We start from the raw sequence: 27939 nt of genomic DNA, 5'->3' as shown, positions 1-27939 counted from the left end.
GAGAAGAATACCTTGGCTAAAAGTAATTTTTCTCCCCCAGTATTTAAATTTCTTACATTTTTGGCAGATCACTATTCCTCCAGCATTTGCTTTTATTTTGCATGGCATATATTTCCACCATTTCAAAACTTTGGTTTTATGGCAGCTTCTTTCCCTGTTCCTGGCAGTATTCATATTATATACTAATTTACCTGTTGAAACATATGGTCTCTGGCTTCCTTATCTCTGATTGTCAAAGTTATTTCTCTTCCACCTCATTTGTCCAGTGCTTGCTTCTGTTGAAGCTGCTTGGAGCAGCAGTCTACCATTTCAATCTCATTTTCTAACACCATGAAAACAGTTTTACAATTATAGTTGTATGGGCATTAAAAGCTTCTGCTAATGCAGCTATGTTAATAGACTACATCCTAAACAACTGCACTGCCCAAATGGAACATAGGGTTGAATCAGAGCCTGTGCTTGAGTAAGGCAGAAACATAATTAATTTTTTATTTTAAAGTGCAGCTAGAAACAAAGCAGGGGGAAAGCGATAAAAATTATTATCAGCTTGCAGCACCACTTGTTTAGTCAATCATACCAAAATAAGAACTGACAGCAGCTCCAGTGGGCATGCATAAATGCACAGCCTTTATGACTGCGAGCCCATAGTTTGCATTTCCCATTGCTCCTTACCTCCAAAAAAAGTGTCAAATGCCACTTTTTTCTTTTTTTTTTTTTAAATCGGTAGCACCTCCAAGAGCCCACTTTGAGGAGCACTTAGGAACGCTAAGGGCATGCGCCGGACAGCAGCAGGCTCTGGCCAAGGGACCTGGGGAGTTCCACTTTTGAGCGTGGACAGGGCACCAGCGCCGTGCCAAGCTCACCCACCACTTCCAGACTTCCACCGCCTCTGGAAACAGCGGAGAGCCGGAGGGACGGCCGGAGGGACGGCCGGCCGGACCCCTTCCCCAGCCGCCCCCCGCCTCCACGCCTGCCCCGCCGCCGCGGGCACCGCCGGGCCGAGCCGAGCCGGGAGGAGCCAGGCGGCGAGGCGAGCAGGGGAGAGCGCAGCCCTAAAAAAGAAGCGCCGGGGTCGAGCGGCCTTTCCACCCCGGCGCGCCGAGGGAAACGCGGCCAGCCGCGGGGCGGCCCCGGCCCCGCCGCCCGTCCCGCGACCGCGCACGGGGGCTGCGGAGCGGGCGGAGAGGCAGCCGGGGAGCTAATAAAACCCCACCAAATAAGGCGCTGGCGGTCGCCGCGAAGGGAGGGGGGAACAAGCAGGCGACGAGCCCCGCCAGGGCCAGGGCGAGCCCCTCCTTGCCTGCCCCGCCGCGGCGGAGAGCGCCTCCCCCGCCCGGGCTTGACGGCAGCGGGGAGGAATGTGTTTCCGGGGCGGGGAAAGCGCGGCCGAGCGCGGACCTTCCCCTCCCTTCCCCTCCCCTCTCCTCTCCTCCCCTGTCCTCTCCTCTCCTCCCCTCCCTCCCCCGCCGACGCCGGGCTCCCCCTCAGCAGCTCGGAGGCGGCGGCGGGCAGCCGGACGGCGAGCGAGGAGCGAGGCCGGGCGTCCCGTCCCGCCGCGCCGCGCCCAGCCCAGCCCAGCCCAGCCCGCTCCCGGGACGCCGGGGCAGAGGGGGAGCTTCAGCCAGTCAGTCAGTCAGGCGGGCCGGAGCGCGCCCCCTGCCAGGAGCCGGCCGCGCCGCGGCAATGGCCGAGGTAGCGGGAGGACGGGGCGGGGGTTGGAGCCGGCCGGGAGCGGGCTGAGCGGTGCCCGCCCGGCCCGGGGCGCCTCGTCTCGGGCGCGCCCGACGGTATCCGGGCGGGCTCCGGCGGGTGGGCTGGGGTGGGGCGGGGCAGAGGGCGGCGAGCGCGGCTTCCCGCCGCCCGCCCGCCCGCGCGGGGAGCCGCCGGCAGCGCCCGGGAGCCGGCGGGGCGCGGGTCCCTCAGCGCCCGTCCCGGGCGGAGGAGGGGGCGCCTCGCCTCCCCGTCGTGCCTGCCCCGCCGCCGGGGCGGCGTGCTCGCCCGGGGCCAGCGCTGCGGGCGGGCGGGTGGGAGGGAAGGTGTCGGGCCCAGCCTGCGGCTTCCTGTGGCGGCGGGACGGCGGCCTCGGGCCTCCTGTGCCGGGGGGGGGGGGGGGCAACCAGGCCTTTGTCCGCCCGGGGCCCGGCCCAGCCCGGGCAGCGCCCGCGGCCGGGCCGCCGCGACCCTTCCCTCTCGACGAAGGTGGCAGCCTGTACCGGTGTCCCGCTCAGAGCTGCCCTTTCCGCCCGCGGCCTCCCGCCCGGAGGTGCCCGGGGTAGGGGCAGCACTAGGCTGGGCAAAGTTTCGGGCGGCTTCCCCGGGAGTGCGTGGGAGGGCGGGCGTCCCCCTCAGCGCCTGGGCCGGCGGCGGCAGCAGCAGCAGCAGGGCCGGAGGGGGAAGGCTTGCCTTCCGCGGGAAGCGGTCGCTGGGGAGAAGCGAGTTACGGGAACGAGATGGTGAGGAATGAGGCAGTGTAGGAACTTGAATATCGAGATTTTTGACCTGCACGTGTCTGCTAAAAGTAACCATTAAGAGCGGGGTACGTGCGCCGTTTGAATGACGGCATGATCGTAGTGCAGCGTTTTGACTGCTCGATGCATTCAAATTTGTGCGTTTTTTGCTCTTAAGCTGGCTCTGAGCCTTTATAGCTTGCTGTAAGCTTGTGTCAGGGTGGAAGTGGGAATGTGAGGCCTCTGTATGTGACCTGGTTCATGTGGAGATTTCTGAAATAACTTACAGCAATAGGAGCGCAATGTTTTGTCTCAGATTATTACCTTCCTATACTGATGGTTGGAAGGAAACATGAAGTGATGGGAAATTCTTTCTGAATCACTGTTTAGCCCATGTCAGATGTCTTCATCTTACAGAATAAGTGTCTGACTGCCTGTTAGAGTCATCAGGTAGTCTTTGTGAGTATTTTTCTTCATGAAAAACAGTTGAACAGTGTTCTTGGTTCCTTCTGCATTTATCCTTGGTATAATACAACAGTCCATTCATGCCAACACCTGTAAACATACCTGTTGGGTGAAAATGTTGATTTTTCTGGTAGATTTGCCATTGGTGCTACAGTCCTGTTCGTGCCAAGACACACAAACCTTTAGGAGTAAGGATTGTCTCCATTCAGATTAGTGGAACCACTCATGGCTAATGCTGCATGTGTGCTTAAGTGTTGAAATGGAGCAGGACTTTATGTATGTGAAAACAGATTTAGATAATCTATTCCTGGTGTATTAATCATTTGGTAGGTGATGGTGGTAGGGTGAGAAAAAGCAGTTTGCTGTTATGAAATGAGATAACTTGGTAGCAGCTTTTTTTTTTTTTTTTAAAGAAGTATTGTACTACTAGAAAGATGTAAATTAGACTAAATTAAACAAGACTTTAAAGGTAGTGAAGACGTTCACTGTCCACATCCATCCCGGTGATGAAACTGATGATTCATTCTCCTGTCACAAAAAATATTACTTGCCTCTGGCAAATGATTAAGTAGGATTCTGCAAGCCTGCTTAAGGCTATATTTATAAGCGTTGCAAAAACAGTGAGCCATTGGCAATAGGTAGGCAAGACAAGGCAAGTTTAGGATGTGAACACCTTCAACTTTTGTCCTTTTCAAAGATGTTTCAGCTGAAAAGTGCAAACCTGACAGGCATGCAGAATGAAATCTTGCCTTAATCAAAGCTGGAGCTGGTAAGTGCTGTGTCTGTTTGCCAGCCACATGATAAATGAAGCAGACTTACTTCAAAATGAAATGTCAGCAGTTAAAAATCTGGTGTTCTTTGTGTGCACAGGCAGGGAGCTCATTCTCCTCTGTACATTTGGTCATCCGATCTGCATCATGTTCCTAGCTATCCAGTCTGCATCGTGTTCCTAGTTATGCCCACCCGTGTGAAGGACTGATTTGGAGGGGTGCAGGTTTCTCTAGAATATGCGTGAATTTCTTGATGCGAGTGCAGAATTTTAGTGTTTTGTCTTGAGTTTTAAGTGACTCAAGTGGTTAATCTTCTACCACTTCCTTTGGGAAGTGATTCCCACAGCTGAAAACAAACTGTCCGGAAACTTTTCCTGCTGTTCTTTCTTCCTCATCCATGATTTCATTCTTCTGCTCTTAACCATCCTCCCTGTACCTCTCTTAGGGTAGCTCTGCTGTGGTGCAGTTTTGAAAAGAGCTCGTTTGCTATAGCAAGCGGCTCAGGAAGTAGATAACTTGGGTAGCAGAAAGGCAAGCTCAAGGAGAGTGATGCAAATGTGGGGCGGACATGTGCTATGTTCTCTGTTGCCCTGAATATAATTCCCTCACTGCCACTGGTATGAATGCTCTTCAGTTTTTTGTAAATAGTTGTCACGCCTACCTTTCTAGTCAGTCTTGATTTTGGTTGTGATGTGAAGTACACTTAGCTTGTGGTTCTCTCAGCCCTCTGATCAGTCTGCTACAGGCTTCATGGCTGTCCATGGCTCTTGGTAGTGCAGCCCTCAGAAACAGTTGTGGTTGTGATTGTGGCAGGACTGCTGTTGAACAGGCTGTTGAAGTACCTCTTCTTGATGGGACCCTTTTTGTAAGCCGTCTTCAAAGGCTGTAGTTCTGGCACAGGCTCCATCACTGCTCCCTTTTCTTCTAGTGGACAGACACGTAGAGTCCCTGCTGTTCCTCTCCTGCCTGTGGGCCACGGGTCCTGAGCTTCTTCAATGGAGACCTACTTGTGATGCCTGGTGCAGCCTTTGCTGATGCTACCATTGCACATAGGGAGTGGATGCGTGAGCTGTGCTACCTTATGTTTGTTCTCCATTAGTTGCACCTACCACATGACATGGGGAGTGGGTTTGGGGGAGGGAAGAGTAGAGGCTGGAGATGGAGCTTTGCTTGCCGTTGGTATAACTGACCTCCTCTTCCTCCCCGCTCCTTTCCAAATATGTTTCATACGCCTTTCATGTGAGAGAGACTATTAAAATCAGTGAGACGTTGCAAAACTGAAGTTAAAGCAGGCAGGGATTTTCCTAATCAGTATTAACTGTAGCAAGCTAGCTAGCTTTAAGATTGCTCATGCCTCCTCACATGGCACTTGGAAGAGATATTGCTTAGACAGGTCCAGAAAAGAGGGAATCCAGGCTTGGCAGTAGCAGAGCCTATTCTACCCTCATTTGCTTTTCTAGAACTTCAAATGATTTATTTTTTCCAACAGTTTTTTAGGATGGCAAATCCCCTTGGCATCCTTTTAATTCTTAGGAGCGGCAGTCAGCCCTCTGAGAGAGAATCCTTGTTGGGAGTGCTTTTCTTTCTTTTTTTTTTTTCTTTTAAGCTTCTTGAGATCTATTGGTAGAGCTCATAAAGCAATTACATAAATAATTCTTTAAAATGTAATTAAGGCAGTATGTAGTTAGATTTATTTTGGAAGTGTCGTGTACTATTCCCCTGTGACTAGATTTTTAAGTCATCTGCTATATTCTGTGCCCTGTAGAAAATTTCCTGTCTCCCAGCAGCAGAAAACTTGGAGTTAAGTCCATGTTTTCCTGCCTCTCATCTCCCATCTGTCTTTATATTGCTGATTCTACAAACTGTTCCCACTTGCTCTACTCGCCTTGCTTTGAAGGCACTTACTAGTAGTAGCATTCTCATTAGCAGTTTTAACATTGCTGGTTAGATGACTTGAGATTGTTCAGGCTTCTGCTCTGGTGTGTGTGTGCATGGGTGTGTTTTATACAAACACGTGCATCTCAGAGCTTTACAGGAAAGTGAGTTTTTGGTGTAGGGGAGAGTTAGCTGTTGTTTCGGAAGAGGGTGTTTGTTTTTCAAGAGGGAGTGTCACAGAATCATGAACAAATGAACAAATTCTGTGGCTTTGTCTCCTGGACAGACGCTGGCAATATCTTGGTCTGATTTAAGGCTCCTTTTGTGTCAAAAAAATGAAATTTGTTGGTTAGTTCTAGTGCTGAATAATGTCATTTATGGTGGCCAATACCATCTCCTTTTTTCTGTGTAGTTCTTCCTCGCTCTATGTTGCTGTATTCTGTTGCCAGCTTTCTGAAAAGGATGATGTTGCTTGCCATGCAGTAACCGCAGTGGACCACAGTATTGACCAGTATCTGTCAGTTGTTGTGGTTATGGAGTTTCTTGGGTAGCCTACAAAGTGATTTTTGTGTTTACCCACAAATGGGAAGACAAATTCTACTTTTTTTTTTCTTTTTTTTAATTCTAATTTGTCCAGCGTATGCATGGCCCAGTAACCTAAACTGTTAAAACTGTAAGTCAGGATAAATCTATGACAAGACCTTTCTCTAAACTTTCCTCTCTCCCACCGTGTGGATTAGTAGTGTAAGTACCAGTAAAAAGTATATACAGCTTCATTGTAAGAAACTGTCATGTGCTTTAGCTGTGTTCCTAACAGGCTGTATGAGTTTCTAGCCCAATTTAAGATGTGTGTAGGCTTGCTGAATAGCTTCTATTGGGAATGTTATGCAGAGAAAATGAAAATTCTGACTTCTGTGAATGAAAAATGAGACACTGGGCACCTTGTTATGCATCACTAAATAGTACAGTTGTCTTTTTCAGTACTAAGGGTGCTCTCTTTAGCAGAATGTTGTTATTAAACATCCTGTATTTTTGTAATAAACACCTTGTTTTACTTTTCTATTCTTAGACTAATCAGAGTGGTTAGTGGACTTCTAGGCTATCGTAGTCTTCTGTTAACAGATTGAAGATGTTCACAGAGATGGTAAAGTCACTAATTTAGTACAAAATGTGCACACAACCAAGCACATGGTAGGGAAAGTAGTGTGATGAGACTATAATATTAAGGTTTTCTTTTGGAAAGGGTAATAGGATTCCTACCTGAGCTGTAATCCTCTTTGGGGTGTCACTGAGTAAAGGCTCTTTAATATATTAGAGTGATATTTTTTGTCTATATCTTTCTCAATTTCTCTTTGCAGTCAGCTGCAAAAAGCGTTATGAAATATGCTTTCTGTCTTAAAAGCAGTTTCATGTGCTTTCTTTCTTTCTTGTCCAACGGCAGCAGCAAAATATCATTAGTATTCTTGTGGGTTTTATTAGAGGGGGAAGTTTTGAGTAACAAAATTGAGGCTAGAATCTTAACTTTGTTATTGCTAGTAAGAGCTAAGAAGATATGGGTGTTTTCTCACCATCCTTTTCATTCCTTTCTTTCACGGGAAAAAAACCTCTTGTGTATCTTTGATAAATTAATGCAGTTCTCACGTTCTGCCAAAAGATCGTTAGTTTTCAGTTTATAGTTGTTTTCTCTAAACTTCTAATTTGTAAGACCACGTTTAAGTGCAGATTCTTCTTAAAATGCTCATAAACTGTAACATATACAATATCTAGTGCCAGTATTTTCTCCCTTCAAAAGATCAACATCATATTTGCAGCTCATTTATTTCCAATTCTTGTTTTGTACAAGATTACTTAAGCTTAACTCAGTCCTAGTTTTGACTTAGCTCAGTTTTAACTTCTGCTCTTGGTACATTCTAGTGTATAAGCAGGAAGGAGAGCCATTGTTTATATGGATTCTTACTGTATTAAACTATAAATTTCTGTGTAGTATACATACTGCATACAAGTACTCACATGTAGTTGATTTTCTGTTATGGCTATTAACAAACAACTTTTTTACCTTTAGAGCTGTGCAAGTAAAGGCACTTTTGATGTGGAAGCTGAACAGAAAAAGTGAAAGCTTTCTTCTTCTTTTCTCATCCTTTGTGGTAGAATGAAAAACAATAATTATATATTGGGCTGAACTGAAACACTGAACTTACCCTCATACAAAGATGACTGATTTGTGGTTATTTAAAAGAGGAAAAAAAATAATTGTTTTAGATTAATTTAGAAAGAGTCAGTATTTCACTTAGGAAATGGTGCTGTTGTGAGTCAAAGGTAGTATCTTGGATATTAACACGTACTTCATCCCTGAGGTCATGGTTTTGAAAAACAAACCCAAGACTGGGATGTCTGGTTTGGCATAACCTTGACCTTGAAGTAAGTATTGAGATAAGGATGCAGTGGGGCCTTTCCTTTTTGCAAAAGAAAAAGGAGGATAAGCTGTCATTCTTGGGTTTGTTCATTTTCTTTGGTGGAATTGTAGTTTAGTGTGTCTTAACACCGAAGAGTCATCTGCCTCTTGTGCAGCTAGCTGTTCTATGAAACCCTTTGATCTGTCCTCATCTGCTCTGTCTCTTTGTAGGCTGGCAGGACCCACAGGGAGTGATCTGTGGCCTTGCGCTGCCATAAAGCAGGATGCTCTTCCAGTGAGTTGTGGGGTAGCCTGCATGTCAGGAGCATATCGGGGACTGTAGGAGGTAATTTGAAGGACTTGGCGTTCTAGTAGCTTGGCCAGCATCCTCTGCAGATTCAGTTGCTCAGGTATTAAATTGGGCAACATCCAAGCTCTGCCTAGAGCCTCAGCTGTCTGGTTTTCCAGATCTTAGGTAAAAGGGTTTTGTGTGAAGATGAGTACAGCTAAAAGGAAAGCCTATTTCTGAAGTGGAGATAAATACAAAAGAATGTAATCTTTTTGATGTTAAATAAAAAGTACTCTCCCAGGGATCAAAAGATGACACATTTTAGTAGTTGGTTATCATTAAATTGGGATTAAATTTTGCATCTGGATGATTTCTCATATTATTACCATGTCTTTGATAGTGGAGTGACTGAAGACTTTGTGCTTGTCCAGTCAGCAAGTGAAATGCTCCTTCTCCTGATAATAAAAAGGAGAAATGAGGAAATCTTTGCTAGCATCGTCCACAAGATTGACTAGGGTAAGCAAGGTTGATTATGTGCTGCCAGTGTGTTCTGGCTGTGGTTTTTGTCTTATTACACTGATGTTTTATTTTCTTGTGTATTAGGAAATTGGTTTTGGTGGGCATAGGATACTCAGGAATTACCTTCTCTGAGGTTCCTTTTTCATTTTTGCAAGGGTTGTATTTAGCGTATGTTAATGTGCTCACTTTATGGTGCTAGCTAAAGACTGTCCCAATGCTGAAAGGCGTACTGTAGCCCATCTGCGTAAAATGCAAGGCTTGACAGTTTTTTGAAATGTCAATTTGCTGGTTTTGTGTCGGAATAGATTAAAAATCTGTCAGTTGTGCGTGAATGTAACCTATGTGCATTTCCAAAACATCTGTAAGTGTAACATTTTGGGGCATAACATTTGTTCTTTGCTTTTACTGTACAGTTCAAAAATGGGGAATATTTTTTTGTGCTGTTTTTGTCATTTATATGCAAACACAAATTTGTGTGAGAAATTAGTGTTCAAGAATTTCAGTGTAATTTTTCCTGGGTGTGGACTTGAGCATAATAAAGGAAACAGCAAATTTCCTTTTTCAGAAGAACATACTATACGTATCAGCTATAGGTTGTTTAAAATGCATCATAAAATTGATAAACATTCTTTTTTTTCCTATGTATGTGTTACTTCCCTCCACTACAGATGTTGTTTATATAACTTTTCAAAGGCTAGCCTAAATGTTACATAGCCATGTTGCTGATATCACCAGTTCCAGTGAAAAACTCAAACTTTAGCATTAAAGAGTAACTATGGTGTCTAAGATCGCTGCCAGCATTTTTATCACTGCCAGCTCACCAATCTGAAGAGTGTTTAGATAGTAATAAAAAAGCTTGCACAGATACTGGCTCTTTTTGGTGCATAATTCACAATGCAGTTTCACTTTCTAAATTAATAATGCCTGTATTTAACATGATTAACATTTGCTTGTAGCTGGAAGCAATTTTAATACTATGTCTCTGCAGAGTTTAAAAGAAAAAAAGAGCTCACTCATAAGCGATAACTCAAAACTCTGCAGTAGACAAGTGTTTTTCAAATTTACCTGAATTTCATATTTCATAAAATGTTCCAGTGGCCATTGAACCATGAATTCAACTAAAAATGTGTTTTATTTTTGTAGGAACATGGCTCTGCAGCAGTTTATACCAACGTAGGTCTTAACTGTCCCTCCTGCCTGTAGCTGTGCAGTCTTGCCATCTTCTTTGCATCAGCAGTGGAAGTCATAAGGCTGTACAGTAAGTCATGAAGTAGCTGATCGGGTTGAAAAATAGCTTGGCGAAACATTAATTTTCAGCTAGATCAGCTGTTTCAACTGGTGGACCACATGCATTACTAGCGACGTGCTTCAGACAAAGGGGAGGAATAGGAAAACATACAGCTCATAGCAAGAAGAGTGGGGGACTGTGGTAGTCCAGAGATAAGTTGGCATAAACTGCTGTGGAACCTCACAGCATCTGCTTGTGCATGCTTCAGTGCTCTTCTGACTCGAGTAGTCCATCTTAGCTTGCTAGATCAGGTGAGAAATAACTCAGCAAGGAGTTATTGCTCAGCTTGTTCTACTGTCTCAGTTAAGAGGTAAAAGTATCGTCCTCAGTTGGCACCAGATAGAAGAAGGTTGCAAAGCAGGGAATTTTAGGGCCCGGAGAAGTTGAGCTGTCTCTGTTCAGTAGTGGCAAACTGGTAGATCTACTTGACTACTTTGAGAAACCTCATCTTTTATTATCTTTTGCAGTCCTCTTAGAAGCAGCCTGCGGACTCCAGGCTTAAAATCCTGCTCTGGAAAGTACCAGAAGTATGTTAATAGGCAGGTTGTTCAGGCAAGGACTGCTTTTTATAAAGTACATTGTGATGGTTCTGTTTTGTTGGGGTTTTTTTTTGGGGGGGGGGGGGGGGGGTTGGTGTTCTTTTTTAAAACAAGACAGACATCTTTTAAGATTGAAGTAGTTTTTTTCCTGGGATTGGTGAGCTTTTTGCAAGTGCTCAAACTTCAGGATTAAAATCTGGATGAAGTCCACTGTTTGTTTCACTGTGTGCTTATACCTAGCCAGTTATCACTGCCGTTTTGAATTAATAATCATCACTAGTTACATATATATATTAAAAATACATATAACATACATATGTAAAAATAAATATATAGAGAATTAAATATATATTTAAAAAATCTCACAGATAGATACAGAGTTATAAGGCTGTATGTAGTTCTGTGAGATAACCAGGTTTTTATTATTTCTGCTGTTCATTTTCCTGACCAATTAGCTGATGTTGAAAGTATGTTGAGGATGAGAGTTGTTTCAGTACAAGTCTCACTCTAAATTATGGTAAATAGTGAATATTTTAAAAAACTTGCAATTAAATATTTGGATACTATCTGTAAACATTATTCTATGTACTTGCCATTCAAATCCTGAATTAAATTTAAAATAAACAAACAAAAAAAACCCCGAAAAACCTTCAGTGCTTTGTTCTTTGTTTGTCTTAATTTTTGGGGGGCCAACTAATTTATTCTAATAACCTATTGGAAAAAATAAAAACAAAATCAGAATAGTTCCCTAAACTGGCTAGCTGTGTTACAGAGCATTCATAGGCAATTCACCCAAGGCCAGCAGAGAAGGAAGGTGGGCCTGTGACAACCTGGATTTAGACTGGTTTAGCAGCACTCAAAGAGCCCAGTGTATAATTTCAGAGGTCAGCCAGTCTGACAGCCACCTGCCACTTTATAGAAGCTGTTTCCTCAGCACTCCTCTGTTCATGTGGAGGTCTGGTTCAGTTCACTGAGACTTACAGAAAGCGAGTTTCAGTGTGGAGGGGAAAGGGATGACTCAAGGTATCGCTCTGCCAGCCCAGCAAGCTGAGCTGCCTCGGGATGGTGGGGAGGGAGGTCCATGAGTGGGACCACAGGCACAGAGGTTGCTTTTTTGGAGGTGGGGATGCTGTAGCACTGCTGTTACTTTCAGCAGCAGTTGGCTTTCATCTTCATTTTGGTTGCTGAAACTGTACCCTGAGTGTTAATGATAGCTGCTGGTGGGTGAACACTGCCATGTAACAACAGAGTTTCCGCTGAGTTTGCCCTTTGCGGTGTGCCAGCTTCTGGCTTCCTGCAGTACCTGCAGCAATAGCCAGCGAGGTGTTTGCAACTGTTTTCTTCTCTTAAAGAAATAGATGAGTGAGACGTATTAACTGAAATTCTTTAGCTTTTTTGCTTAAGAATGTCCATGCCTCTGTTCTGCTTTTCCTTTAATAGAAAAGCTTGGATTAAAGTAAGTTTAGCCAGATGTTGTGACAGTCGTGGATATTACTAAGGCATGTCAGTCTTGGAAGCATCAGTTAGAGTCAGCTGTGTAAGAGCTATATTTATATGTTTAACTAAACTTTTCGTTTCCCCCTGTGTGGATGAATGTGAGGTTTAAGTAGCACAAAATTAAATAGTCTTTTTATGGGAGTAGTAAGTGGTGCAGAGTGTGTGGGAATTTAATACTACCACAAGGAACAGACACCCGTGTTTTCTACTAGAATGGCTTAAATCGTTATGTGGCATTCCTAATTGTAATCCATCTGAGATGGAAATGCTAAACTTAGCCAAGAAGTCCTGTAGACTAGCAAGACCTATGTAAACAAGCTAAATATTCAATTCACACTCTCCCCTGAAAAAAAAAAAAAGTCACATTTAAGCAAGAGGAGAAATTAAATTATTACGGCAAAAATGACTGATGGGTCTAAAAGCATTTGAAAAGTGGTGAAACAATGGAGATTTTTTTTTTTTCTCTGTTTTAATCGCAATTGTGTAAAGAGGTGCTTGTAATAATGAAACCCCTGAAATACTTGTTACGGAAAAATGCCTACTGATAACAGTGAGATTGGGTACAATGAGAATTCTTACAGATTCATGGAGACGATGTGCTTTGAGTCATTAAGGCTGTGATGGACTTGAACTACTGGAAACTTCTGCTGGCAAGAGTATGGAAAATGGGTATTTCTGACAGTGATGGTTTTAAGGGGAAAAAAAAAATTGGTGTTTTGGTTCTTAACACTTACATGTCCTCATTATATATTTATCCTTAAAGAGGAAGCTCTCAAGGTGCACGTGTATAGAAGCTGCTGTAGATACAGAAAATACTAGTTTCAACCACAGTATCGGTACCCATGGGCTTGGAGTGTTAGCTGTTCAGCTTTAGAGAGGTGCTGTCTTTGGGATGTGCTTGCATGCTAGCATAACGCGTATGAATAGGTTTTATTATTTTGTCCTTGCTTAAAATTCAAGGAGCTTCATAATGTCCTTGTAGGAATCCCAGCTTTCTGTGGGCAGGATGCACTGACATGGGATTTCTTAGCGAAAGAGGAGAGGGCAAGTGTATGGTGGTAGGGTGTTCTGCTTTTTTATTCTGTACTGTAGTAAGCACAACAGTTTGAGAGGTGTGGAGTAGCAAGAGGTAGTTACAAACTGGCTTTTCAGAAAAAGATGCAAATATTTTAGTTGAAGCTATGTATAAGCCATAGGTAATAAACAGTAAAAACATATTGCTGGTGTTTTAATTAGATGTAGCTGCAGGCCTCTGCCTGCTCTACCTGAGAATAAGTAGAGTTGTATTTCTCTCTTACTTTAATGTTGAACATTAAGCATGATACACCTGTTTGTTAGTCTAGTTTTCCAAAATACAGTTGTCAGAGTTTACCTTATAAATTGCAGTCTGTGGGTAATTGCCTGGTAAAAATATCTAAATAAAGCTATGTGGAAATAATATTCTCATGAGAAAGAGCATCTCACTTGGCTCTTAAACTGTTTCCTCTATGTGGTGATCATACACAGGTTGTTTGTTCGCATGAGCTGTGTCTAGGTACTACTTGCCTTTCAAGCATCAAGATGCTTTCCAAAGCAACTCCTAAGCTGTGGAATCTTGGCTTCAAATTATGATTCAATGGGTCAAGAAAACATTACACAAATAGTCTCTTTGTCCACGTTAGGACCAAGCTACGGACAAGGATGGTTAATACAGCAAAGTGTTCTTCTTAAATTAATAATTATTGGTGGTATGGTAGTACTAAGGAAGCCTAGTCATGAATTACAAACCTTCTGCTCATGGTATGTGCATATACTATTTGAAAAAAGGTCCCTCCTTCAAAAGTGGTGCTGACTAACCAATGTTAGTCCTGCCTGCTTTGCAGTACACTCCGAAAGACATTAGAACAAAGGGAAAAGATCAAGGTTGCGCTTGGGGTTTGCTGACTTGACAGGTGAAGGCTCTTTGTCAGTGGCAGCATCTTCACGGTGTCACTGAGCATCTTCTCATTCTTTTACTTTCCATCACTGTCATCAGCATGAAATCTGGACTTATGTGACTTCTTAAATAGAAATATGTTACGAAAAGACAAATTGAGTAGGTTTTAGCAGCGCTAATATTCTTTACAATTTACTGTGCAACTTGGTTTTGCTTGTGATAAGTATTATTTAGGTTTGCAGCTGGTTGCAGGAGTGAGTTTGTCATTAAGTGAAATTATCAATGGATTTTGCTAATGAAAACATGTATAGAAATACAGTGCCATGAAATAAAACATGATATGTAATCTATCCTGCCTAAATAGGTTTGCTATGTTCCATAGAAGTCTAAATTCAGTAAGTCTCTTCTTGCTTACCAGGAGGTCTCTGGCTGCCTTTAGTTGCTTGTTGGAGGATAAGTATCCACTTTAACTTCTTTAAGTCCACAGAGAAGTCCGTATAGTTCAGGTCGGTCAGGTCTGCAATTGGAGAGGGGTTTCAGCTCAGTGTGCAGTAGTCAGAGCAGTCATTCATGATACAGGAGGTTTGCAGTTGAGGCTGTCTTCTGTGTCTTAGTGTGAACATACATCTGTTTCCCTTCACCTTCCTACAGGTTAAGGTATTTGGTGAGAAAGAAATGAAGTTCATACTCCAAATCATGGCCCCAAGACTCTTTGCTTTTATCTATTGACAATATGCTATAAAATCTGTATATATATTATGGGGAACAGGATCTGGAACCCCACTTACTTCTTTCTTCTACCTCCCACCACCTGAGTGCTTCAGTAGATAAACAAGAGTGAAAACTTCTATCAGCTCATTTTCTGTCTCTGTGCCTTTCATTCTTGGTTGCATAGCAGCTTTGATTTAAGTGTTCTTACTCGTATATCCTGTAGGATGATAGAGCATTCCCAGGAAATGTGGGAATTTGGGGCTGAGGAGGGACTGGACCCCAGTTATCTTACTTCCTGGGTATGCCTCGGTGCTGTAAAATATCTGGGAACCATTACCACCCTCTGTCATGCAAACAGTATCACAACTGGATCTATCATGTTTTATTTTTCTCAAGGTAGAGAGATGTCAAATATCAGGATGCTTTATCATCTGTAGTTGTTCTGAAATAGGTACCTTTTTTTCTGATTATAGAGGAAATCTATGTGTTCTATCAAGAAAAATCTCCTTCCCCACCCCCTTCCCTGCAGCCAGGCACCTAACTTGGGCAGATTTGTTTCCACTCAGTAATTCAAATCAAGACCAAAACATACTTTTCAGAAAAATACCTAATTGCTTTTCATTCCACTATTTAGAACTGTTGGTAAGTTGAGGGCTCCTGTGAAATCCAGGAACAAATATCAATAAATTATATATAAAAGGAATAATATGGTCAAACTGTGTGAGTGCTTGTGAAGTTAGCTGTTCTGTCCTGAAGCAGCTGTGTCCCATATAAACTAACAAACACCCTGTACTCTGGGGACACAAGCTGATACCATGAACAGCCTTCCAGACCTGTTCTGATGCGCTGTGGCCTCAGCCTGCTAGTACTTGTAAATGAACATTTTCATGTATTCAGCTAAAGAGGCAATGCAATGCGATGCAGGTGCCCATGCTGGGTTTTCAGTAGTGGTTTCAGACCCACAAGTCTATTTTAGAACCTAACACTTATTGTTTTTTCCCATTGAATCCAGTCCGTTTTGGTGAACTTTAAGCAACTTGATCTCTTGAGAAATTTTTTAGAGCTGTAAGTATGAATAAACTGGGTAGTAATGCAGTATGACTGAGTGTCTTAGCAAACCAGTTGTGTTACTGTGTCTGTTTTACTAAGCATAGGAGGGGGGCACAGTAGTTTCCATGCAGAATCTGCAGAATTGTGATACATTTCCCAGTGCTTCTGGCATGAAGAAATGTGTATTCTCATCTTTTTTTGGACTCTCAACTTTGCAGGGGAATCTTCTGAACTAACCAGTAACATACACTAATTGTGGCACATAACCTCAGATAACCATACTGGAGGAGCTGGTCTCCTTAACCTAAGCAGAAAATCAGTTTCCCGTAGATTTTAACTCTTTTTAACAAAGAGTTAAAAATTTTAAGTCCTAATTGATTTGTTATATATTATTTTAACATATGATGCCCCACTAAAACAGAGTGGTTATGGAAGTGCTTATCCTGAGTATTTGGTGACTATGCTTGTTTTATTCCATTAACTTAGAGATAATAACTGAAAGAGAGAAATGAAGTCCAATGTGAAATAATGCTGATTCTTTTATCCTGTAGTGTCACAGTAGCTGAAGTGGTTATGCCTTAAAGCTTTTGCAGGACACAATTTGAGTAAGCAATCTTGATACGATGAATTTTTGTGTAAAAGCTGTTTCAGTGCTAAAGAATTTCTTATTTTGCACATTAATCTGGGTTAACGTCCCATTCTTTCTAGTTTACTGCAAGCAGTTCAAAACCTGCTCCGTTAATGTCTGCGAAGTTGTCAGGGAGAAAGAATATAGTGGTCTTGATGAGCCATGCTGTTGGTAGGCTGGTAGATCAATAGGCTGTTGAAGACAGGCTTACTTCTAGCATTTCCATTTGGATTGGGGTGCTGCAAAGTCCTGCTTTTGAGACTGCACTTTTGTTGTCTGTCTTGACTGTTCCCATCAACTTCGCTTCCCCTACACGGGGATACTCTGCTACCTCATTTCTGATGGTACAAGGTCAGGAGCTGGGCCTCTCTGTGAAGGGCAGCCATCACAAGGCTGGGCCACATCCAGGGAACAAATAGTTTTGCAGGGTGAGTTATGGTTTTGGTTCTTTGATTAAAATTTCTTGCTTTTCAATTATCAGTGCTTACCCCCAATCTCTACTTCATGAAGAGGAATGCATCATGTAGTTTCTTGATCAGGTGGGTCCTGGAATTTCCTGTGCAAGCAGTGTATTCCAGCTATAATTCAGTATTACAGTAGCATTTACATTGATTAAGTAAGATAATGGTTAAGGTCACAAATGAAGAATTACCTATTTAAGATTTGTCGGAAAATGTACACCACAAACTTGGAAGTTTTAATCACGAGTAACTCCTTGGTGTGAAACATTTTAATTTCTGTACCTGTGCCTTTCTGAGCAATATACTTCTCTCAAGACAGAGCAGCAAGATACCGTTATACCACTTACTTTATAGTGAATTGCTGCTTTGCAGTGAGATGTTGTACAAGCAGACATGCTTGGAGTTGTTGCATGTCCAGGCAAATCTGGGTTTGTAATTAACAACATTTGTTGTGAGAGTTCTGGCCGTCAGGAGTGCTTACAGAGGCGTGGGTCATTGCTAGAGGTCTATAGTGTCTGTGTAATTGCTGTCGCATGTCACTGGGGTTGTTTGGTTTCTCCAGTTAAGAAAATCGCTGTGTCCTTTTTTTTTTTTTTTTTTTTCCCCAGAAATGTGAATGGGATTCATCTTGCCAGTCTGTAAAATTCACCCTGAAAAGTGTGGCCCTCTGCTAAAGCCAGTAAACCTTCTGGAGTGAGGGAGGAAGGAACTTTTTTAGCAGGGTAGCCATCAAGTCCTGAAACAGGCATCTCCAGAGACTATCTAATTCTGCTTATTTTAGAAACATGTCTCTTCCTGCTCATTTTATAACCAGAGCCGTGATAACTGAGGATGGGGGCTAACTGTGTGACCAGCATAGTCCGGTATACAGCCACTGACTGTGGCTGAGAAGCAGTATCCTTTGCTTTTTTTTCCCCAGTTCTCTTTTTCTCCATCCCCATCCTGCCACCTCTGCCGTGCCAGGACAAGCAGTTTTGTACCCAGATGGCTGAAACAAGCCACTTTCTTTGTTGAATTAGTGTCTCAGCCAGATCTTTTCCTCGCTCCAGTGCTCCTTGGTGGCTGCACTAATGCTGGCACTGGTCAGAAAGGAAAGCAGTAAGAATAATCAACTAGAAGGTTGATTAATGAGGGTGAATAATAGACAAGGAGGATGGGGCAGCTCTCTTAAGGGACTTTCTATCCTTATGCTAGATGACAGTGGCCGTAAGCATAATCTTGGCTCTAGGAGGGATCAATTCCATACAGCATTTCTCAATCAAACTTTAAACCCATGAAAATGCAGCTGATACAAAGAGGTGTCAGTCTGCGGGAAGCACGAATGGTAGTCTAAAAGTGTGAGTTGCTTATTTATTTCTAGGCTTATAAGTGGGGATGTGAATAAGTAGGCTGTCTGGTTATTGCCTCAAAAAGGTGGCTTCTGCACAACAACTCAACTCTCACTGTATGTTTAAATGTTTCCCCTGTGGTCTGAAGCATAGTTATGTATTTCAATAGAAAGCTTTGCAGCAAGGCACGCTTCAGTATGCTGTACGGGCAGATGCCTTGTAGTGTTTTCTTTTGCTTGGCATTGGCTTGGTGGATGCCGGACTACTGGGTCAGATGAGGAACTGCTCAGCTGAGTGGAATAATACTACAGTGACCTAATGCCTTGTTGTTAACATTGCCTTATATCAGTATAAACTGTGGCCTGTGTCAGGTGCGGTGAAATGCTGAGCTGAAGAGTGGTGAGAGGAGAGCAGCATAGCCATCAATATTTCATTTCAAAGGAATTAATGTTTCTGTAACACCCTTTTTTCTTGATCCCATTTAACCAGTTAATTTTCTGCAGAGATGCTATTGCTGTTCTAATAAATAAATTTTAAAAGCTGCAAAAGGTTTTAGTGCTGTGGAGTAGTAAACTTCATTTCTGAATATCTTGATGATTAGCAGAATACAACGGTGCTAAATATTTGATTTGCAAATTCAAAATTAGTCTCACTATGGAGAAATAATTCTTGCTTTTTCCTGTTGTCACTTAATGAGTCTCTCATTTCAAATTAGAAGCTCCAGAGATTTCCATCAAAGCTGGTTTTGTAAAGAAAAAATTCTCCTAGAGCATTACTGTTTGTAGAGAGAGTTAGCAAAAAAAACTTGGAAAGCAGCAAGTCCAAACATTCAAGGTTATGTCCATGTTTGTCTACCTAAAATATTCAACAAAAATAAAGTACGGTTCACAAATGTGCAGAAATAATTTTAAAACCAGTTTTTCCAACAGCATACCATTTGCAGCCTTTTAAAAAGGATCCAACTGGTGATATAGTTGTTAAAGAGATTTCAGTTCTTGGCAAGCTTACCTTTTGTAAGCTTTGAGCTGCTTTTTTTTGGGGGGGGGGGGGGGGGGGGGGGGAAATAACTTTCAAGGATTCTGCGATATTTTTCAAGGATTTAATTAAAAAGGGGAAAACAAGTATAATAGAAAAATCTGTAAATGTTGCGCAAAAAAAATAATTTATTTCTTGCAACAATGGGTTCTTTTCTGTTCCCGTCATCTGTGGTTGAATACTGACATGGGGTTTAGTTCCAGCTCCACCAACGGTTTCCAAAGGCTTCCTTTGGCTGTCTAGTGTAGTTAGGCGTAGTTTGTTTTGGTTTATTCCCTTAGTAGAAAAATCTGCAACAGGGCAATCCACAGTACTAACCAGTGACTTGCAGGAGAATGTATTTGACACTGTTGTGACCAGGCTGCTGCAGTGGCCAGGAGGAGTTTTGGAGGCTGAGGATGTGCATTGTTTTGCTTGCATTGAAGAGCAATCAGAATTGAATCCAAATTAGCAAATCTTTACGCGAGTTTTTCCAAAACTCAGCAGATGGAAAAGCTATTAAGCCGTGGAGGTAAAGGAAGCGAGCTAGTGTGTGTCGGAGGGCAGGCGGCTTGCTTTAGGAGAGGCATTGGCTTAGCCATATATGGAAGAGGACATTTTCCTTGTTAACTTTATGGGGAATCTGTGCCCAGAACTACATTCATCATGCGGATGCATTTCCACAGGAACGTTTCTCATCCAAATGGTCTTAATCATAGTTTTAGCACTGTGTCACATCTTTGCTGACTTATTTATATAGTCTGCATGGGCTTGCTGTGCATCTGCTGCTAGTCTGCCCTAAAAAGGTGAACTGTTTATAATTTTCTCATTTTGGCTAACGGAAAAGACAGTACTAAACTGATGCCAGCAGCTTAGTTTTTTTCTGACTGAAAAGCCCACCCTGTTCTGGGCTGTACTTAAAGCAAAACTGCTTCTCAAGTAGCAAAATATAATTTCATTTGGGGGAAGTAAGGTTTGCTAAACAGAGAACATACCTACCATAAAACCAGAAAAGAAGGAACCTAAAAGTTAAGCAGCCTGGTAAGGCTTTCCCCTCCAGACTCTAGTCCGATAGGTATGCTCCTGCACCACGCAACCAACCACTCTCTTTCTCTAGCCTTGATTCAGTCCCTTTGTCTTCCACCTGCTTGCATTTATTGGATCACGGTTCCCCTCTGATCAAGGCTTGTGGTTGCACAGGTTTGATTTAGGTGATTGCTTATAGAGGGGACTTAATCAAAGAGTGTTCGTGAAAGAGAGTTTTTGCAAATGAAGGACTGATCACCTCTGCAGTGACGGGCACAGGGAAAAATTGGGGTTAGATACATGCAATAAGTAACGCTCAAAAGTTAAGTAAGGTATAATTCACAGTTCAATTTTTTCTTTGATTTTTTAGTCGGTAATTTCTTATGGGCATATGCGTAACGTCTAGCAAAGTCATTCTACAGCAAATTCTCTAAAATCTCCTACATCTAAAATCCCTCCCGCCCTCTGCCTACAGCATCCATTGAAGAGAAGAGCAGGCCAAAATGATTTATTAGAAAAATATGAACTGTCTAATACTGTTGTTGGATACAATTTGTTAGCAAAGGGTTGGCTTCTGTTTGAAATCTTCTCCACCAGATTTTAGAGCAGCTATCCCTTCTCCGTTAGGTCTGGCTGGATGTGGAAAGTTACAATTATGAATGACCTTAAATCAGTGTGGGAAAACCAAAGCTCAACTGCTGTGCTAATTTAAGCATTGCTCACTTTGCTGCTAATTTATATGAATAGTAGTACATCTTCTAGAAAATGACAGGTTCATTTTAAAAAACTCTGCCAAATTCACTTTTCCTTGGCTATATTGCAAGATACTTTTTAGAACAAAAAGATATTAAGAATATTGATGTTTCCAGGGTGACTAGAAAGGTTTTAATTAGCAATAACATCTTAAGATGACCAAGGAAATTGGCAGTCATTGTCCAAGTTCTCAGAATTCGTATACTGAATAAAAGAGAAATGGAATTTAAAATTGTACCAAAATGTCAAAGATATGACAACTGACCCTGGCTGACTACCTGCTATTAGAGTAGAAGAAAATTTGGAAAAAAATGGTCTATTTGAAACCTATTTTTAGAATGAGATCCTAGCTCTGGAGTACTAAGTGAAGTCTTGCCACTAATTAGGGAACATGACAAGTCAGTAACCCTAAATTGTGGTTTATAAGCATTCAAAGCTGGTCTCATAAAGCATATAGATTGTATAGTTTGTATGTATGTATTTTTTCTGCCAGACTTTCATTAAGATTTATAGCACTGAACAAAGGGTAGAGTTTTTTCTTTAATAAGGATGGTGTCCATTAATTCTCTGTTGTCTAAAGAAAAAAAAAAGGGGCTGAGTTTATATCAAGGATGCTTTATGTTGCATATTGTGAGAGGAAATTTCTGGTTCAGAGTATAAGGTACAAAGTTAGGCTTTAAAATGCCCTTTGAAGATTCTGAGGGAAATATTTTGGAAAGTGCTTTGACTTTTATCTTAAAACAGAGACTTCAATAGAGAAGCTCATTTCCGTCTTCTATATCTGTGGTATCTTTATTTAGAAGTGTCTCTGTGATAACATTCAGAGCATAAATTTTTTTTTATACGATGTTAATAGATTTGTTTGGGTTCTTCCCCCACAGACTGAACCATGTTTCCAAATTCCTCATAGCTTGCTGGTTTACCTTGCATAAGAGTATTTAAAAATAATTTAAGAAGCTACCCTGTTTGATGTCTTCTAAATACAGTTGGTTGTATTAGAGCAAAACTGTCCAGCTGGTACAACTAAGATAATTTGATTTGCGTCTGCTCCATGTTCCTTGTCTCCTCTGAAACAGTTACATGTCTGCAGTTTCGTGCAACTTCGGTGGGTTTTTTTGCTTATTTGTTATGATAAATCATACCATTTGGTCTTCCGGTTCTGTATTTCAGACAAAATTGCTCATGTGGGCTGGCATCCTCTGTTGCTTGATATGGAATGGATTTGCTCAGCAAGGTAAGTCACATGATTTCATTGCAGTCGTTTAATGTTGCTTTAAAACTATATATACTTAGCAGTCATGTAGATAAATATGTCATTGTTAGACAGTGCTAATGGCAATGTCAACTGTATCTCATGTTAATGACTTGTTTGTAGTTAGAACTTAAGTTTACAAAGCCAGAATGAAACAAACTAAAATTTTATTGTTGTTAGCACCTTTTTATAAATGAAGTGACTGGTTTGTGTTCTTTGCTAGGTGGAAGTGACTGCATAAAAGCTAATGCAAAATCATGTGGTGAATGTATACAAGCAGGACCAAACTGTGGTTGGTGTAAAAAAACGGTAAGTGTTGCAAAATGCCTTTTATGGTTTGTTTTTTTTCCCTTGGTTTCAAATCTTAGTAAATACTTCAAATGTATAGAAATGTCTATTTTCATTAATAATAGTTTCCTGTAGCTTTTCAATTGGATACTTACTTGTACTTAAAAATTCAGATTCTGTTATTTTCCTGGATGTCCTCATTTGAGTATAATTGCTTTTCACAATGTGTTTACTTCTCCTTTTCTTAATCTTAAATGTATACAGACCCTACAGGCTGTCTCATAGTTATTTAAAATCATTCCAACATGGAATCTGTCTGGGTATGCTTAATTATATTCTTCCAGTGACACTGGAGTAAGAGGTAATTTTAGACAGACATAGGTGGAATAGGCAAAGAGATTGAAGGTTTTCTTTTATGAAGGAAAGATGTTCAAGTTTTAGTTTTACATTGTTGGTAGACTTGGGGGGTAAGAGATTGGTTTGTGTGGGTGGGTGGTTTGTTTCAGTATGAAACAGAGAGTGCTTTCTTATGTAATTAAAAATTAAATTCAGGAAGTAAAAAATGTAAGATAATCTTAAATTGTGTGACTTAACTAGTATATGCTGAAGTGTCGTCTTCAGGTTAGAAACAGAAGAAAATGTTTTCTTCAGCTCTTCTTTGGTTTGTTATACAAAGCCGAGAAATTTTCCTGTTTCTTGGTATTTATTTCCATATAGTACCTACTTACTATCCCCCAAACCAGCTTATAAACTTTAAACATTTCATTAAACTGACTAGCTTTAAAATTTGGCCTTGGGCTGTCAGATTCAGTGTAGGTCCTAGTCATCAAGAATTGACAAGCTTTAAGATCTATATATTTATATGCATATTTTTTTAGGGGGAAAAAATCAAAATTGCTAAGTTTCACTTAGAAGCCTTATTTATTTGAGGTTAGAGCTTTTTTTTTAGGTTTGACGTAATGGTAATTTGTTGTTCAGAACAAAGTTACATATTGGTTTTGCTTATGGATCTTACTTTGGGATTGAACTTCCCCAAAATAAGAATTGTCTGCCTTTCCCCTGCTCTGTCAGCATATTGCCATTATTTTGTCGTGGAGTACCAAGGTACACTTACATAATCTTTAATTAAAGCCTTTCAAAAAAACAGAAAAGTTAAAAGGGAGGATAGTTGCCAAGTAGGCTGTAGAAACAGGTTCATGTTATTGATCACTACATGAAGATGAGAGCTTTTTCCACCTGCTGTCACTTTTAGAGTAGCTGATTTAAAAGGATGTCCTGCTTCTATGAGAGGTGACATTGGGCTTTGGTTTTTTTATTTCATCTTTCTTACATCTTAAACACAGATGAGTATAAGTAGATGCAAAGTCCTGGACTAAATAATAGTCACTGATGTATTTAGTATAATCTAATATATTTAAGGACTGTGTGTTTTGGAAAAAAAAAAGAGTCATTGTAAAAAGTGTGGGTAGAGTATAACAGATTGCAGATAGCTGTAAACTTGATACTCTTTTGCCTGTGTTTTCTAGGACTTTTTGCAAGAAGGAGAACCAACATCTGCCCGATGTGATGACTTGGCAGCACTAAAGAGTAAAGGCTGTCCTATGAAAGATATAGAAGATCCCAGAGGTAGCAAACAGGTGCTTGAAGATAGAGAAGTAACGAATCGTAAGATAGGTGCTGCAGAAAAGCTGAAACCAGAGGCCATTACACAGATCCAGCCACAAAAACTAGTACTGAAACTAAGAGTCGGTAAGAACAGTTTCATTCTAGTCTTCAGGTGATTTTTCTGTCACCACCACATCTGCATTTTAGTTTTGAATGTGTAACCGCTTTGTTACAGAAACTACTAGTGTTCATATAACCTGAATGATAGCAGAGCCATTCAGATCAGCCCCAGGTGTTTAGACACTCCAAATACTGTTTGATTTTTGTGAAAGGTTAGATATTATCACTGTTCCCAATAGAACTTAGGAGAAAATAGATACAGCATGGATCGATACATATATCAGAAAGGTAAAATTGTTTTGTTTTCAGTATTTTGTAGTTGATTTTCTATAGTGTGGCTTCTAGAATGAAAGTAGAGGAGTGAGCAAAAACTTAGAGAAGTTATGACAGCATTTCCTTTTCCTTGAAATACTGCTGTTGCCTAAAGTCTGTGTGTCTGAACTGAATGGTTTCATAGTTATGCAGCAAGATTTTGGAATACTTTCCAGAGGCTAAAGATGTGGACACAGGACTACAGTAATGAGAACAAAGTAGTTGTGTACCATTTCTAGCCCCTAAAGGGAACTTTATTTAATTCAAGTGGGGGGTGAGAGGGGACAGGACACGGGGCTAGTAGCTCATGCAGTATTTGAGCATAATGGAGATTGTCCTTAAGGAGAGTTCCTAGGTACTACAGACACATTCAGCCTTGTATTTACCTGGAATAAGAGCCTGTACTCAGGGTCAGCTGCTTGGTGGTGATTGCCTTAATAAATGCAAGATGATCTGAAGAAGCTTAGTATGATGAGGAGAGGAAAGGAAAGGAATGAAAGTTATTTTGCAATTTTGGTATTGCCTCTATTTATTTCTAATGTGATGCTTTCAGCTTCAAACCAAATTATTGTTCCTCTGTTGACACAGAATTTTCTTCATCAGAACATATGAGGGACCTGGGCAACCAGAACCTGATTACTTAAAAGATTATTACTTTGTTTTATAAGCACTTCTCTTGGTCATAAGTTTTCTGATGAGGGACTGTGCTTGCAGAGGGGGATACTTGCTTTCTCTGCAGGCTCTTTTAAACAGTAGCTAAGGAAAATCTAAAGCTTTTAGGTTTTGGTTGTTGGGTTTTTTGCCTTTTTTTTTTTGTGTGAAAACCATGCTGCATGGCTGTGTGATCCATATGCTATTCATTTTGCCCATCTACTTGTTTCCCCAGTTTGCTAATTTTGCTCATATTAAGCAAATGTTTGCTAATTATTAAGCAGACTTAAGCAGCATCAATATCACCATTTAACTTCAGTGACTGAGGGGGCAGGGGAAAAAACTTCTAATTCCATTCCTTATTTCATATATAATAGGCAAAAGAATACTTTTCCATTTTCCGGGGGGTGGTAATTCTTCTGCGGTGTCTTTCAACATCAAGAGTGAGATGACATGCTTCTGTTGGCAAAACTCAGAGTCTGGGCTTACAATTGCAACAAATAGTAACTTGCCATTATCTCACTACCATTTCTGTGCTCTCAGCCTGTATTTGATGCAAAGTAACTTGAAATATTCCATCCAGAACTGATTTTTCTGTTACAAGCATATGTAAATAATGTGGGTTTTTTAAACTAAACCCTGAGAATTTTTGGAGTCATCTTGGATGCAAATAGATATTGAAAATTTGTGCTATAAGATCTTATAGGAACCTTGTTAAAATTATTGCAAGTATGAAGATTTGAAATTGCAGCAACTAAGAGAGGCTTGATTTTTGGCAGGCTAGTATTTTCTATGGAGAGATAAAATACCTTGGACATACGAAGTTGGATATTTGAAAGAAATACTTCTTGAAAATTTTTTCATCATAATTTGATGTTAAGCATTTCAATTAACAGGAAAAAAAAATTACTCGTGTCTAGTTCAAAATCTCCATCAGTGTTTCAAAGCCTTTCCTTAAAAAGGCATTTTTCTTGCCAGTGCAGTTGTGGAACTTTTAATGGTTTCTATTTGTTGTTTAATCTCTGAAACAGGGGAACCCCAAACATTTTCATTAAAATTTAAGAGAGCTGAAGACTACCCCATTGACCTTTATTATCTTATGGACCTCTCCTATTCTATGAAAGATGATTTAGAGAATGTGAAAAGTCTCGGAACGGCTCTGATGTTAGAAATGGAAAAAATAACTTCAGACTTTCGAATTGGTAAGAAAGATTTAACTATTCTAAAAAAAAAAAAAAATAAATAATTGAAAAAGTCAAGTTTCCTTCCTGATGTTTTTCACATGATTATGTATGAAGAGTAATTTTTTTAAATTAGCAGTATTATGGCAGATATTCTAATGCATAGAACCTGTCAAGGAACATAAGAGTACTTGGTGTTGGTGGAGAAAGTGGACCGTAAACAGGGATGAGAGCTATTTCTGACGTCAGTTTAGCTATAATGCATTTGCATTCTGTTGTGTCATAATATAAATAAGAGACTTCCATTCTTCAACTTACAGGGTTTTTATTGTTCTGTCTTAGGCTTTGGCTCTTTTGTGGAGAAAACTGTGATGCCATATATAAGTACAACACCAGCCAAACTCAGAAATCCTTGTACAGGTGACCAGAACTGTACAAGTCCATTTAGCTATAAAAATGTGCTCAGCCTTACCAGTGAAGGAAATAAATTCAATGAACTTGTAGGTAAACAGCACATTTCTGGGAATTTAGATTCTCCTGAAGGTGGATTTGATGCGATAATGCAGGTTGCAGTTTGTGGGGTAAGTGTGTATTAGTTTTCTTTACTGCTCTATTAGATGAAATTGTTTGAATACAGCCTCAGTGTTTTATGGTGGCTGACGTTTGAACATATCATCTCATGCTAGCAAGACTAGATAGACAATGCAGACTGCATGGATACATGCATTTGCCCTTTGTAGAGACCTCTAGTGAGTGAATGAAACTGGGAAATGTGAAAGTGCTGATTAGAGATCATGTTCACAGCAGATAGATGCATTCCAAAGACAAAGTTTTAAAAGTTTGCTGTAAAAGAAGAATCAAATTCTGCTCAGAAGTGTATGAAATCCCAAGTAAGCAACTATTTTCAAATTATTTGAAAGCTTATATGCTTTTTGTAGTTGTTATTTCAGAACAGTTTGGTAAATTGTAACTTCTACTAGCTTCTCAGACAGAAGTAGATGGAAACATGAATTTTGTTTATTTTTGAAGACCTGATTTAGATCACTGCATTCTTCTTTGATGTTTCTGAAGTCTGACAGACCATTCTATGCACCTGTACAACAGGGACTCCCAAAAAAGTGATATCCAAGTTTATTGGTTTGTTATCCATATTATTTTTGCTGTTGATCAATGGAGTCAGGACTTTCTGAAACAATCTGGAGTCTTATTTTAAAAGTGCAATGTTAATCATAGGCCTTCTGGGTTTTTTGTTGTTGTTTTTTATCTTTGGTTGTTGTGGTGGGTTGACCCTGGCTGGATGCCAGCTGCTCACCAAAGCCATTCTATCACTCCCCTCCTCACCTGGACAGGGGAGAGAAAATATAATGAAAGGCTTATGGGTTGAGATAAAGACAGGGAGAGGAGAGATCATTCAACAATTACCGTCACAGGCAAAGCAGACTCAACTTGAGGAAACTAGTTTAATTTATTACCAATCAAATCAGAGTAGGATAATGAGAAATAAAACCAAATCTTAAAACACCTTCCGTTCACACACCCCCATTCTTCCCAGGCTTAACTTTA

At 40.9% G+C, this 27939-nt stretch overlaps 1 protein-coding gene across 3 annotated transcripts in view; it reads left to right on the top strand.

The window, feature by feature from the left end:
- Positions 1-1057: 1057 nt before the first annotated feature.
- Positions 1058-27939, top strand: part of ITGB1 (integrin subunit beta 1) — a 48915-nt gene continuing 22033 nt past the window's right edge. For 2 of the 3 annotated variants that reach the window (XM_030009193.1, XM_030009191.1), the window contains exons 1-6: positions 8698-8754; positions 22138-22201; positions 22443-22528; positions 24034-24256; positions 26227-26397; positions 26719-26957. In XM_030009193.1, the coding sequence (XP_029865053.1) occupies positions 8713-8754; positions 22138-22201; positions 22443-22528; positions 24034-24256; positions 26227-26397; positions 26719-26957 (825 nt within the window). In that variant the 5' untranslated portion in view covers positions 8698-8712. Of the gene's footprint in view, positions 1693-8697; positions 8755-22137; positions 22202-22442; positions 22529-24033; positions 24257-26226; positions 26398-26718; positions 26958-27939 lie in introns of those variants that run through there. The other variant, XM_030009192.2, reaches the window with a different exon arrangement.

This window comes from Aquila chrysaetos, chromosome 3 (genome assembly GCF_900496995.4).
Source record: "Aquila chrysaetos chrysaetos chromosome 3, bAquChr1.4, whole genome shotgun sequence".
NCBI classification, from domain to species: Eukaryota; Metazoa; Chordata; class Aves; order Accipitriformes; family Accipitridae; genus Aquila; species Aquila chrysaetos.
This window is presented reverse-complemented; position numbering and strand designations above follow the sequence as displayed.